Here is a 14750-nt window from a genome sequence, read left to right as displayed (position 1 = left end):
TCTCCAAACTAGATCTGTGTCAATATCAGACAGATGCCTTTGGGAAGAGAGTGAGAGAGGGCAAGGGAACATGCTTTGAGTGTCTCACTGTTTACTATTGCTTGTTTGGACATGTCAAAGGCATCAGTTAGTGACCCTGACCTTTCAGATCCAACTGTCAGGAAAACAAAACTTTTTCCATCCCACATTGAGCAGCTTCAGAATGTAATTTTCCTTTTTTCTGCAACCCATTTTTATGTCATTTATTTGCTTTGTGTTCTATACCCTTGCCTGTGTACAAAAGTTACAGAATAAAATCAAGATAATGTAACTCATCTGTAAGGCTTCTTTTCGTTTTGATCTATGAATCATCAAATTTGGTTGATCACAATGCAATGGCCTAGCTGTTAAAAGGTTTCTCTGTGTTTGTCTTTCTATTATCTCTTTGTTATACAGCATTTATAGAGCTTAGACCATCATAAAGATCTCTGGAGTCAGTCCGGCCTCTAGACTCCTTTGATACCCTTGTGTAATCCTGTTAAACTCTAGGGCTTCTTACACTAAGACTTGAATTGGTGAGTCCCTTTAATCTGTTTCTCTGAATCAAGCAGACAAGAAATTAATTAGTGATACTGTATTATTGTTAAGTTAAACCATTCCTCTTTTCTGACAGACTGGGCTTGTTCCTGTGTGCTGACGTTTGTCTTAGTGCAGTGGAACAATCAATGACGGCATAGAATACAACCATGCTGTAAAAATGTGATTGAAACATCCTGTTATGTTCTCTGGGAACTTTTAATTTGAAGTGTCTCATAAGTATCTGTCTGTTATGGAATCTGTTCTTTCTGAAAGGATGCCTAGAATCTCTCCAGAGGTTTCCTATTTTACAGTGTGCTGCCGCTCTAAGCTGAGTAAGTCAGAATGCTTTGGGTAAGACAGCTGCTAAAACTCTTCGCCTAAATTTATCCTGACACTTTCTCTTGCTCTCTGCTTCCTTATGTGTCTGTTCACATCAAGCACTTTTGCGCTTAGTGGTGTATTTATACTGTAGTAGGAAAATCTGCTGTGGAGTCTGAATGTACAGTATTATAGATACAATTTAATACATGTTTGTAAACAAACTGTTAGATGTAATACAAATTACAGCTGCAATGCATTAAATATGTAAATAATTTGATGTAATAATATGAAACCCCAACACAGTCTATTATAGATTATAAATTAAACCTATTATAAATGCTCAAGGCAGACATATCTGCTGAACCTCATAGCTGTTTGCTGCTGATCCCATCCTAAAATGCATAAAGTTGAGCCTTTCTCAACTGTTTGACATTATCATTGCTTTCCATTTTTTGGGCTCTGAATTATCCTGAAGACATTTCTTGCATTTGTGCATGAAAGCTATGTGAGAGTTTTTCCTTTAAACTCCATATGAAGCTCATATTCGGCAATCTGCTGTACCTGCAGTGTCATCTGCAACAGACTTTCAGATATCTCAGGCATGTGGAGAGGCACATAGTGACGATATCACAACATACCCACTGCATTTCATGTCTGTACGAATTAATCGTGTCTGTACAGCTCTGCATTTGATTCTGATATTTCATGGATGTCAGCTCTTCATTCTGAAATATCTGGCATACATGCTTATACCAACATATTTAGGCATCATATTTGAACATTAGCAGCACCGCCAAATTTGTGACTGTGCCTCTCCCACAATGGCAGCATAGCACAGACACATGACTACAAAAGATAACCTAAAAATGCCATGAATGTTGACACTGTCTTCCACCCTGCAGTACTGCCTTAATAGTAGATCAATGAGAAGGGATGCAGAACAATCTGAGCAGCATGTGACCCATGAATATCCTGACCCTGCACTCATACCACACAGTTCAGGCCTGTATGTAGTGCCTGTACCCAGGCGTACAATGCTATTCTGGGCCTGTTAGTTCATGTACTCTTAGATCAGAACTGGTTACATAAAGAGCAGCCGATCATTATCAGAGAGATCACAGACTTCTTTAGAATTAAAAAAGTACTGCCTATTCAACAATTACAAGAAGATTGTTTTTCTGTTCCACAATATTGTTCACCCAAATATAAGACCTGAGTGAGTTTCTTTCTTCTGTGGAAGTGAGAAAAAAAGCAAGTTTCAATAATTCAACATATTTTACAGTAAGTTGAGTACAATGCTGGTTTTTTTTTTCATTTTTGCATGAACCTTATAAAAAGGAAGACTGATATGTTCAGCCATATGACAGCCATGTTCTCTACACTTAACTGTGAAAGCCATTCACACCAAGAACAATAACTAGAAAGATAACTATAATGTTTTGGTTACTTGTTTAAGCCTTGTTCATTAGAGAGGGGAACGGAGACATCACGTACTAATTTGTCTCTCCTCAACGTGATATTGAAGTGACCGATGTGATGATTGAACACCCATGATCTACATTATTGACAATAAACCACTGACTTATTTTTTGTCTTGTGAAAATTTCACAGAAACTTTGCAAAATGTATCCACAGAAAAAGCAGACGTCAAACCCAAAATTTGCTCTCATATCTTCACATTTCACTGTCCCAGTCACTAGACCCAGAGAACACTATGTCTGTGGCTGGTGATCAGAGTGAGCATAAGTGCTAACAGATGCCAGTACTACTGTCTTGGTTGAGTCATTAGCTGCAGGGCTTACAACCAGTGGCGGCTCCAGACAATTTTGATTGGGGGGGCAATGGGGGGGTCCTGGTCTTTTCGAGGGGGGTCTCATGAAAACCAACAAAAAATACAGTGGACATGGCTAATAACTGCATATTTCTGCTACTAAACAACAAAAACACCTTTGCAATGTAAACAAATGACAGGCTACATTTGTTATTCATATCCTTCACACAGCACTTTCATGTCAGGTATATTATGCATTTTTATTGACATTGATATTTTTACATTTATTTCCAGATAGATATTATTGAGTTTACAGGCTAAAGTGGTCGTGCTGTTGTAAACACTGTTGCTTTTGTAGAAAAAAATATTTGCATCACATTTAAAATATAATTATATTTTAATTCATTTCTGAATTGTTTTTATTTTTATAATGATAATTCAGAGAATGAGAAAATCTGAATAAGCCTTACCAGTGTTGTGATAATTATTTTTACGTGTTAAAAATAAATAAGTTCTGTAATATAATAAAAGTTTATTCAAATAACATAAAAAAGACCAGACCCCTCGATGCCTGTGAAACTTTTCTCCCTCAAACAGCACGCTAGTGTTACTTCTACACTACAGGCTACACACAGCAATATAAACAACGTATCTGCATGTTCTCACATCACATCGTTCTTGTAAAATAATAATAAGTAAATAAACACCAAAATCACTTCGGTGAGAATGAAACACCACTTACCAGCTGCCACGATGTTGAAAATATCCTCTAGCAATTAAAAAATGCGCGTGCAGCATGAGGAATCTTCCCGGTTGGATGAGGTCGTAGTCAGGTGAACGGTCATCATGTTGGTCATTTTATTTACGGCTAAATTATTATTAATAAATTGTACTCATATTATGATTGGGCGTGGGCAGGCATTCACAAAAGTTTATGTTATTACAAAAAAAAAAAAATTTAGGAAATTTTGCTTTGACAAAAGGGCACTTAAGGGGCAAAGGAGCAGGTGCTCAAGTGAACCGGTTCTTTTGGACAATTCGATCAAATAAACCAGCTGAAAAAAAAATGGTTCACCGGTTCTTTTGCGCTCGATGTAATGCCGTCATTGGCGATGATTGCCCTTCATTCAAGCCTTTGGGTTACCCGCGCTTATAACATTAGCAAAGAATCAGTTCAGAATAAATCACCAAAAGAATCAGTTCGGTTCAGATGTGCTCTGTGTCAGTCTGCTTCACGCTGAATCACGCATGAGCAGTTATCATCAGCTCATCGGTTCTCGAATCGGACGCGTCCGACAGAAACGGTTCTCGGTTCAGTGTATGAATAAATGTCGAAATAATTATTATTTATTATTGTTCTGCGTAGTTTGAAGAGAAACATTTTGGGATCTTTATCCCGAATATATATATTTTTTAATCAGGAAGAGGCTGGGGGGTCAAATGGGGGGTCAAGGCATTTTTTGGCAGGGTCTTGAGACCCCCCAAGACCCCCCCTGGCGCCGCCGGTGCTTACAACATGTGTGCAATGCAGACATCAAGCCAGCTGCAAATCGGTTTTCAGTGTGAAGTAGTTTTGGTTTTGAAGCCTTGTGCACCTGTGAATACAAATGAGAAACAAAATGTTTTCATGGGTGAGGAGCAACAAGTCATTGCTTTTTACAAGGCGGTGAGTAGTCTAATGCTGAAACTCTATTCACAGGAAAGTTTGGTGGCCTTACTCTCACATTTCTTGAAAAGTATTGTGTGGAACTTTACTGTGGTTTCCACAGAAGGTCTCTTGGTCTCTGAGAAAAACGCTTCGCTTTGGGCGGAAATATGATGAGAAATGCATTTCATATTGAGAGCATGTGAGGGCACGTCACAAGTCACATGCAGTGCACTCTCCACTGAGAAGGTGTCAGATGGGTGAGTTGCTTGTCATTCAGTGAATGCAATAAATGACCAGACACATTACAACTTTTATTTAAAAGTGTGTAATCTGTCTGATATTTTAAAGGAAATTAAGTCTAGATTAGCCTCTCCCAAAAAAGCAGCTCAGAAAAAAACTGTCAAATGCACCTTTGAATGCACCATATGTTTGTGGGTGTTTTTTACTAGAATGACCTTAAGGGGATCTCCATAGTACCTCCTTTGCAACTGACCCAGTTTCTTGACTTCAGTGCATTAGTTGTCATTAATTAATGAAAGTAAACTGCAAAGATCAATTGCTATCCAAGGGAGTGAGAGATTCTCTTTGTGAAACCGCAGTCTGCTGTTCTTTGTTTTCATAAGCAGGTGTGTGTTGCTTTGTGTGCGCATGAGCTTTGCTTTCTTGTCGGCTGACTTTCAAGTACACAGAGACTTTTCAGGCACTACTTGAAAAGCTCTTTTAAGTTTGGATGCACTTGCTTCGGGCATTTGCCATCGGTACAAGACACCTGGTGTAAGTATTTGCTTTTAAACATATGCAGCTTTCTTTGCAGAAAATTTCCAGTAATGTTACTTTGGAAGACTGAGCACGAGGCTGACTGGACAGCATAACTAGAGAGCAAACAAACCACAAATGAGTATCTGTCTTACGGGTAGTTTAGCACCCTTTCTCTTGTAAACCACAAACCATACGCACACAATGAATGAGACGAATTGACTTGAGTCAGGAAACGGGATTCCCATTAACTCGCTGCTAATATTCTTGTTATTTTGTGTAAGGCAAAATAAGAAAAGTGCATACTAGATTTAAATATAACCCCATATATTATAACCTTTACTGTCAAGACAGCTCAGTTTCAACTGTTGTGTTTGGGGAGTTCAGCTCAATTAGTCATCTAACGGATCTGGCTCTACACTGCCTCTCCTCCAAATGGATGGTGCAAAAGCTACACATGACAGAAGTCAGTCCCCCATTGCAAAGGTGGCCCTTCAGTTGAGCAAGCCCTATAAAGAAAGCAGCTGGTGCATGGGTGGTGAAAGGTCAGTAAGAGCTTGGAGAGGTGCCAGTTTCTCTAGTGCAATCGTAACCTCTCTTTCTCTCGTAGACTGTGTTATTGAAATGCCCTGAACTCTCTCCTCTGATGTAATCGAGTGAAAATAAAACACACCACTGAAAGGCAACAACTCTGAAATGAAACACACTTTTAAAGGTATTTATTTTAAAATTGATTGCAGAAATTTTAGCTTCTTCACCACAGTTTGACATTGCATTGTGAATATTTGACAAAAACCACAACTTCGTAATAGGAAACTCCCACCACCCCACCGCAAAAAAGAAAAGTTACACTAGTGTCCATGTAATATTTTTCAGAAAACATCCCAAGTGCCCATTAGACCTCAAAACGTCCTCAAAATGTCACTTAATCTTAGTTCCTTTTTAAAATCCACATCTCATTCCTCAAGAACATGAATTCCAAGGCTCTTCTTCGCCGTCAGTCTCATAAACGTGCTCTCACAGTCCACCTGTCCATTTCTCTCCTGTGGTCTCCATGATACCACCAAAGCAGACTTGAGTGGCACAGGAACCTTGACTTTTCCATGCTCGTCCAAAAAAAAGATTCTGAACATCAGCTTTTCCAGGACAGCCAACCGTTCGCTGGGTCAGTCCACCTTTATCTTCCCAGTTGTGAGGGTAATCCAGACAATATCTCAAAGCTTTTACGCTTTGCACCGGTGCACCCTTTAGGATGGACAACTTCAACTTGTTTCTGATTTATTCATGTGCCAAAGCCATCTCCTATCATCGCTCCGGCAGACTAATAGTAGGCACCCATTCGTAGACATTTCGGCTCTCCTCGCAGAACAAGCCCAAACTCTCAAGAGCAGAATCTTTCAAAGAGTCAGCACTGGGGCTCTTTGGGAAAAAAAAAATGAAAAAATGTATTAGTATGACACGCAGATGAAGTGCACATGTTGGTGTTGACAAAGTGTAGGTGCAGATGCAGCGAAGAGGAGTTGAGCTACTCACAGTTACAAGTATGCAGTGTACGTCCTTAGGTTCCTCATCCTGTTCGCTCCCCACAATGTCAGCAAGACGTTCAATGTCATTCACACGCACAATGTTGATGTCGTTGTCGAAGCAGAAGGCTTGGATGAGAGTGAAGTGGATCTGCAAGGCGATGTCACATTCATACTCCTCATCCGTAGCCAGGACGCAAAAAGCAACGCTGTCTGGGTCACTGAGGTTGCATAAAGACATATTGATTAGGGAACAGTTCAGCATGTGCTACTTGCATATATGCATAAAGATGCACCCAATTATTAATTCTTGGGAAGACTAGGTAATTAAAAGAAAAATTTCCATTTGCTTCCATATGCATACTTTCAGTGACTAATGATCTAATGTATACTGAAAGCAACACTTTAAGGCGTTTAGTAATAAATGAACAAATACTTACACATTCATGACTTGTGCAGACTCGTATACCCCAACGGTAAGGCAGTCCTGCTTCCTAGCTGAGACCAGAAGCTCCTCTAGTGCTGTTCCTGCCCTATGCATTCTGGAGAACACAAGCGGCTTGTTAGTCCATATACTTTACCTAGCATTTGTTTGATAAAACGCAAAAAAACGACAACAGCATCTCCTGAAGAAACTTACCTATCGCCAGTAACACCTGCGTTATCTTGTCCACTAAATTCTTCAAAAGTCATTGTTTAAATCCACGTTTCGCTTGCGTTTGCCTTGAGGTGAGCTTTAAGTTTCTGATGCCGTGTCGAGCACTCGCCGTGTTTTATACGGAATCAGCTGTGTTTCTCGGTAGTGGGCGGGCATTCCGCTCATACCCGCTCTGATTGGCTGGCGGCACGGGTGTATGCAAACTACTCTGATGACTGTAAACAGCCCACGTGGGTGTTCAAATATCTCTCCGTCAACAAAACAAAGCACTACTTGTGCTCTTTCTTACTGCTTGGGTACAAACTGCTGAAGTTTCTGAGTTCAATTTACTATCTAGAAAAGACGGAATTATGTCAGAGTTAATGTGGTTAACTCTAATATTGCACATTTTATTTTGTTTTACATTGATGTTATTTCATCTAACCCTCACAATGATCCTCACAAAGGTTACTTCAGGTAGTTTGTTTGTTGTTGCTCCAGTTCAGACCAGCTAGGATGCAGCTACCCTGTTCCATACATGGTTCCAGCAAGGTTGCTGTCCTTGATCCCCACAATATAAGCAAACCATGAGCCCCACCAGCCCCACAGACACAAAGACTGGTGAGCGAGGCACATGCCACTCTTTTGCATTTGTAAAGGAGTCATCCTAATTCATGTGTCGTGTGCCTATTAATGACTGCTTGGCTGGCCCTAAAGCTGGAATAACAGCCTCATGTTCCACCTGCCCTTGGCTTTGTTGCAGCCTGCAGAAAGTGTGTCCCGGTGAGACCAAGGGTCAAAACTTGATCTCACTGGGAAGTAAGTCAGTTGAATGCATAAACAGAAATAGCAGATAACCATCACTCCACCCCAGGCCTGTTTAGCTCTTAATACTACTTCTAAAACCTTGAGCAATGTTATTTCTGTACAGAGATTTATTAATTATTCACTAACATCTTGAACCAGCATAGCTGCACATATCAGACTACAACATCAAGTCTTGTTCAAGCTGGTCTATTGCAAATTCTGCAATTCTGTATGCAGCAGCTTGCTGCCCAGACTATTTAGTTGGTCTTTGGTCTCCCAGCCTGGTTTTAGAGGAATTATAGGCACTTTGCGATAGTCAGGATGGTATAGCTGAAGACCATTTTAATAGTCTGGGAGACCTTTACAGCAGGGTAGAGTAGATATGACTTGATCTATGTTTACTTGTAACTTTTACAGACATTTCTCTTAATATGCCAAATGATGTAATAACTCGTGCGTCAATATTATTTAAAAGCACCAAGATTTGGGGTTTCTGATTGATATTACTCTTATGTTAGGCGCCATCTAGCGGCTGTGCACAAGTGGCCGAGTGTATCACGCACTACAGATACAAAGATGCACTTGCTCATCATCTCAGATAGCAGGGATTAATATTTGCTTATGTTAAAACACTCCATAAATGAATTCATCTGAAATCAAACCTGCAAGGGTACTGATACAGGATACCGAAGTAAAGCGGCATCGAAAGTGGCCTTATATCAATAGATTTATTGTTCTCCTTTTCTAAAGCCATCTGTGCAGGACTAATGATAGCACACTGATTCGAGATGTTGTGGCGCCATCTGCAGGTACAACAAGGAAAAAAAAAAAAAAAAAGATTTCTCGGTGTTATGACGGTTTTTTTCGTACGTGTCAAAAATAGATTGGTACAGATTCATTTGCATTTAAGTAAAACAGGATATTTGGTTTTTATAGGTTACTTTGTGTTGATTTGCCTTTCTTTCTATCAGCCTAAATAGGACAAGTCTGACTGTGATAACATGCTTGTAGTTGGACCTGTTTTTATACAGTCTATGGCTTGGACATATACCGGCGGCTGACCAAGTTTCAAGGTTTAGACTTATATAGATCACTTTCTCAAAATCCTATTGTTTTGAAATTAGTGCCATTATATTTCTAGTGTAATTATTATTATTTTATTGTTAATTCATCATTTCTTTATATCAATTTTCATTGTGGTAAATGCCAAAAAATTATTTTTTATAGTAAAGTAATATATTTTTTATTAATTATGACATGATCACAAAAGAAATAAACAGTTTATGAACATTCCATGTTTACAGATACATCAGTGCACCATATGACCAGAGAATGAAAGAAATCATTTAAAAAAGACTGCAATAAAAATAAGTCTTTTTAAGAAACAAACAAAATAACATAAAAAATAACATATAAAATGCTTCTCTGACACAGCAGATCATGACATTTTTTTCATACGTATATACATATACAGACATAAACTTTTTTATTTGCGTGGATATGTGCAACACTATGCCCCCTCTAAAAGGTACATTTAATGCAAAATTTACAGCGGTTTAACGGAAGGGGTTCTAAGTCACAAATAACGCACAAGCAAAAAAATAAAATAAAATAAACAATGAAAAAATTATTTAAAAGCTTTTCCCTTTTCTAAATACACTCATATCACTAGGAATGATAATTTTTTCAGTAGCGGAATCTCTTTAAACATGTGGCTCCCTTACTTAAAAAGGGAAATTATAATTTACTTGATGCCCAAAAGACCTTAAATGTCTCAAGTAATACAAACAAATGAATACATTTCCTGAATGTACTAAAACTCAATGTGGACGCAATGCAGAGTTCAAAACAATATGACTCCTCCATCATTTGTGCAGATGAATAGGACAAAAACATCCTAAAAATGGCTGCTATTATTAAAAAAGTGCTATTATAGCATGACAGTCGATCCATGTAAAAAATAAAAATGAAGGAAAAAGGGTCAGAATGTGATGCTACAATGAAAAGAAAATGGCTATACTGAATTTTTCATCCAAAACAAAGCAAGTTTTGTTTTAGATGCACTCCTACATTTCATCAGATCGGTGCTGTTTAATTATAACCGATGTGGGTTTCTGTTCCATCCAGCTCTCCTCTGTTTTGCTCTGGCCGTCGTAGATCACCGGGGAAGCTGCTGAGTTCCTGTGGGACTCTGAGAGAGATCCGTCCGCTGTGAGATCTGACTGGGCAGGATCAGGGAAGTCAGCAGATGAGTTGTTGTTGTTGACACCAGACTCAGAGTCAGACTGCTCGACCCGCTGGTAGTCAGGAGTGTGGTTCTGAGCGCCGGACAGCAGCACCTGGTTATTCTCTACAGTGCCCACGAGGAGGACATCCTGATCTGGCACTTCTTTAGCAGACGTGGATATAATGTCATCTTTCCGGATAGCTGGAAAAGACCGTAGAGCTCGGGACATTCCTAGAAGCAAGGAATTTTTTTATTACACGTAAAGCACCAGTACTTGGGTAGAAAACGAAGTAAGTACAATTTTTTGTAATACATTATTTTATCGGGTTTTTTTTTCTTACTTTACTTTGCTCCAGGCATATTTTTTGTTACTTGAAATAAAATAACTTTTAACTGAAATAAAATATTTAAAAAACTTAACTCATTTTATTTCAGGTAGTTTCCAAGGCAAACTGCTGGTTTACTTTAACTTGAACAACTAAAATAACTCAAACTAAAAAAACTAAAACTAATTACATTTTTTTATATAAAAAGTATATAGACATTTTAAAACATACTAATAAAAATGATAAAAACACAATACTAAACTGCAAAAATTTTAAATAAAATGAACATACAAACAAAATATAAAAATAAAATAAATTTCTAAATATTAGCAAGATTTATAATAGTATATAAACTACAATAAAATAACACTTCTTTTGCTCCTAGATATAAAAAAATAACATGAAGCTTGTATCTTTTATGTTCATATTTATTTTACTGCTTTTTTATTGCCACTTACTAGACTATTTATGTATGACCTTAATCAATGTTTTTTTCGAGAAATATTTAAAAGGCACATGCTACTTATTTTAATGCCATTTAAATATATTTATATTAACAATTTAACTTATTTTTTAAACAATTATATTAGACATTAGTTATTGATATTAACATATTATTAGCATATTAGTTATCCTTATTAAATTAGCATCAAGAATTGTGAAATTTCTCTGGTACTGATTACTGAAACTGCATTATTACATAAGCAGAAGAATACAGTACAACAAAACAGAATAACAAGCAGGACAACATTCCTCAGCACCCTATGGAAATGAGGACAAACGCTGTCTGTGCTCACCTGTAGATGACGTATACAGATCTTTCTGATTGCTGCTGCCAAAAGGATTGACTGAGGGGAAAATGATCAGACAGAAAGAAAGCAGGAACACCTGAAAAAGTGACACCGGAGAAGGTCAAGAAACGCATCACACTGCCATTGTATTTATGCAAGACACAAAGTTTACATGACATGCTTGTGAAAGATTACATTCGTACATCATATTTAATTTATGATCAATAAATGTGTGTTCAAATAAAACCAAGTCAACACAGCTACAACCCCACTGATAGATCAAACTCTATAGCGGCTAAATACTCACCATAATACAAGTGCTAGTTGTGGTGGTTTTCATCGTGGACATTTTCACCATAGCCTGCAGTTTTCTTAGCTGTTCAATAAGGGATCTTTAAATAGAAAACCAACAACTGTTGTTAGTAGCAATTAAGTATCATTCCAATCTTCACTAAAATTATGTTATGCTACTGATGATGAAGGCTTACATGTTTTGTTTCTGCAGCATCTGAACTTTCTTCTGTAATTCCTGATTGTGAGCCGTGCAGATCGCTACCCTATGGATGTACAAAATATTATTTCAATTACTTAAAACTAGTTAAGTAATTTACAAATAGTATTCAAATTCACACTATCATCACACTAAAGATTTTTTTAAGGAAATTAATACTTTGATACAGCATTAAATTGCTCAAAAGTGACAGTTAAGTCATTTAGAATTTTATAAAAGTTTTCCATTTCAAATAATTGATTTCAGAAGAAGCATGTCACACTAAAGACTTGAGTAATGACTGCTGAAAATTCAGCTTTGCTCCACAGTAATACAATAATAACATTTTACAACATAATAAAATAGAAAACAGTTATTTTAAATTGTAGTGACATTTTTCAATATTACTGTTTTTACTGTATTTTTGATTATTTAATGAAGTCTTTGTTAGCATAAGACCCTTCTTTCAAAAAAAAGAAAAAAAAGTATTACAGTGTTGCATCTTTGGCTTGCACAATATATATAATTCATTCCTGAAACCTTATTCATTGAATTACTAATAGCTGAAGTATCAACTGAATTACAACAGTTGGAACAATGAATACACAGTATATTGTGCAATAGCATCATAGTTAACTGTTAAGTGTTTAGAAACATTCTGATTGTCATAGTGTCTGTCTCTCACACTAACCTGTTCTCTAGGCCGTCAACATAAACTTTCTTCTTCTTGCGACTCTCCTGAGCAGACTGCTTATTCCGGATCTTTCTCCTCACCCTCTTCAGGGTCCGTTCCTCGGCCTGAAGGCACACAGCATTTTAGCTAACACTGTCGTGTTACGTTTCATTTTGCATTTCAAAAAAAAATCAACATGAAAGCACCATCAATCAGAAACCATTTCTCTCACCTTTGTAAGAGGCATATGAGTTGGAATGGTTGCACCTTCTTTCGCCAGAAGTCTCCTCTCCTCATCCGTCAAAACAATCTCTTTGAACTGGAACTGGAGACAAAATATGCACGTTATATCTGATCTGGGATGTCATGGTAACTATTTGCTGTTTTCTTAAAGTCATTTGTAATGTACCTGGTTGTCTGGTTTGCTGCTCTGTGTGAAGTCTTCAATCGTGAGTGAGCAGGGCAGCTCGGGGGAGAAGTCATCTTCCATACTATCATCCAAATCATCTGACAGGAAGATAATCAAACTTATGATGGGACACTTAAATAAACCACTTGACAAAAAAGAAAAATGAAACGAATATTTCACATATTTTCAAATATTCCAAGAGTATTTCATATGTCTCTACACACCACAACATGACCTTACCTAGATCTATGAAGACGTCAGACTCGGGATTCTCTGATCGGACACTCAGCAAGGCATCTGTGCCCTGTGGAAGGGTGTAAGAGTGGTCTGTCTGCACCACCTGGGCCTCGTAGCTCTCTGTCACACATTCGGAATAAAGCAGCGGCTCGACGCCTGGACTGGGGACAGTGTCTGTCTCACTGCTATCATGTGGACTCTGGCAGTATGGAGGGGTGGTGTCCTCAGAGATGCCGCTGTCACTGCCGTGAGGAGACTGAGACAGGCAGCTCACAGTCAGGCCATCCTCTTCCTCCCCCAGAAGACTGCTGAGAAACTCCTCTGTATCCATTGCACTCAGCATCTGCAACAATAAAAACATTTCTTTGTCTCAATCTATTTAGTCTACACACTGTACAGCAATTTCTATTTAGTTATTCATATTATTCAAAGTAAATGTATATAATTAAATTATGTAATTATGTATTTAATTTGCAACAACGTATGTTTATTTCATTACTACTATTACATGTATCTATCATGTATGTTACATACATCTTGCTCTAAAAGCAATTCATCCAGCAAGTTATTCCCCTCTGTGAGGAACAGATCGCCGGATACTGGGTCTTCATCTGGGAAGATTAGACCAAACAGGTCTGTGTTCTCCATATCCTCGCAAACTGACATCTGACAGTGCTTTAGAGAAGTAGAAATCAAACAAGACTGTATGAAACAGGGCAGATCCGCAGCGACACTGCGCACTGACAGCTGATCAAGCTCAGACCCCGCCCACTCGTCATGTGACTGCAACACCACTATTAACTACTAACGACTGCAGTTCACAGCATTAACAACAGGTCACAAGCAAAGACGTAACATGGTAAAACTGTGTGTGACGAATAATTTTAACACCCATTAAACCAGGAAATACTACTATAAAACGATGACAGCTCAGTTCATATAATAATGTTTACTGAAAAAAAAAGAACCGAGACAGGTAAAATTTGAATCTGATTTGGTTATGTGTTCCGCTTTGCATATTCATCAGTGACAATATGTATCGTCGAATTTAACAGATTTATTTATAATGACAATAATAACGCTTATAACAACGCTATTAATAATTAAAAGAATATTGGGGGAAAAATGAATAAAATATAATACAACAGGACAATTGAATTATTATAAATTGAATATATTATAGGAATGAAAGCATTTGGTTAAGCATGTGACAGGTCTGACATTTGACAGCTCTACAGTTACAGTAAGCATTCTGCATTTTGCTGAGGAAGGCAAAGTCGAGAAGCATCTAAAATGCTTTAAATAAAGCCTTACCTCTGATGATCTTGTTTCGAAATAACATACGTTGACATAGACAACAAATAGGAAGTGCCTTTACTCTTTGTCCTGTTCCTGATGAAATCACCCTCCAACAAGGCAAAAATTGCGTCATCACGTATGGGCGCGTCAGTACGTTAACGTCTTCTGCGAAGGGCTTTCTGGGAGTTGTAGTGTTAAATGTCATGCCTCGAATACGCCATTTATGAATCTGTAGGCTACTTTAGGAAGACTTCGTGAAAATGTTATTACAAAAGTG

At 37.9% G+C, this 14750-nt stretch overlaps 2 protein-coding genes across 2 annotated transcripts; both read right to left on the bottom strand.

Moving 5' to 3' along the window:
• Positions 1–5747: 5747 nt before the first annotated feature.
• LOC113096367 (growth arrest and DNA damage-inducible protein GADD45 gamma) lies at positions 5748–7358 on the bottom strand. The gene is made up of 4 exons (XM_026261740.1): positions 7218–7358; positions 7018–7119; positions 6588–6798; positions 5748–6473 (listed from the first exon to the last, which is right to left on the bottom strand). The coding sequence occupies exons 1-4, from the start codon at positions 7268–7270 to the stop codon at positions 6360–6362; spliced, it is 480 nt and encodes a 159-aa protein (XP_026117525.1). The 5' UTR covers positions 7271–7358; the 3' UTR covers positions 5748–6359.
• A 1889-nt stretch (positions 7359–9247) lies between these two features.
• Positions 9248–14607, bottom strand: LOC113096373 (cyclic AMP-responsive element-binding protein 3-like protein 3). Its single transcript, XM_026261753.1, has 10 exons — positions 14489–14607; positions 13709–13849; positions 13178–13517; positions 12938–13035; positions 12761–12853; positions 12547–12653; positions 11854–11922; positions 11673–11757; positions 11372–11462; positions 9248–10479 (listed from the first exon to the last, which is right to left on the bottom strand). Exons 2-10 carry the CDS (start codon positions 13838–13840, stop codon positions 10088–10090), a joined length of 1407 nt encoding a protein of 468 aa, XP_026117538.1. The 5' UTR covers positions 13841–13849; positions 14489–14607; the 3' UTR covers positions 9248–10087.
• Positions 14608–14750: the final 143 nt, after the last annotated feature.

This window comes from Carassius auratus, unplaced genomic scaffold (genome assembly GCF_003368295.1).
Source record: "Carassius auratus strain Wakin unplaced genomic scaffold, ASM336829v1 scaf_tig00215912, whole genome shotgun sequence".
NCBI lineage: Eukaryota > Metazoa > Chordata > Actinopteri > Cypriniformes > Cyprinidae > Carassius > Carassius auratus.
Note: the sequence above shows the minus strand (reverse complement) of the source record. Positions and strands in the feature narration are given on the sequence as shown.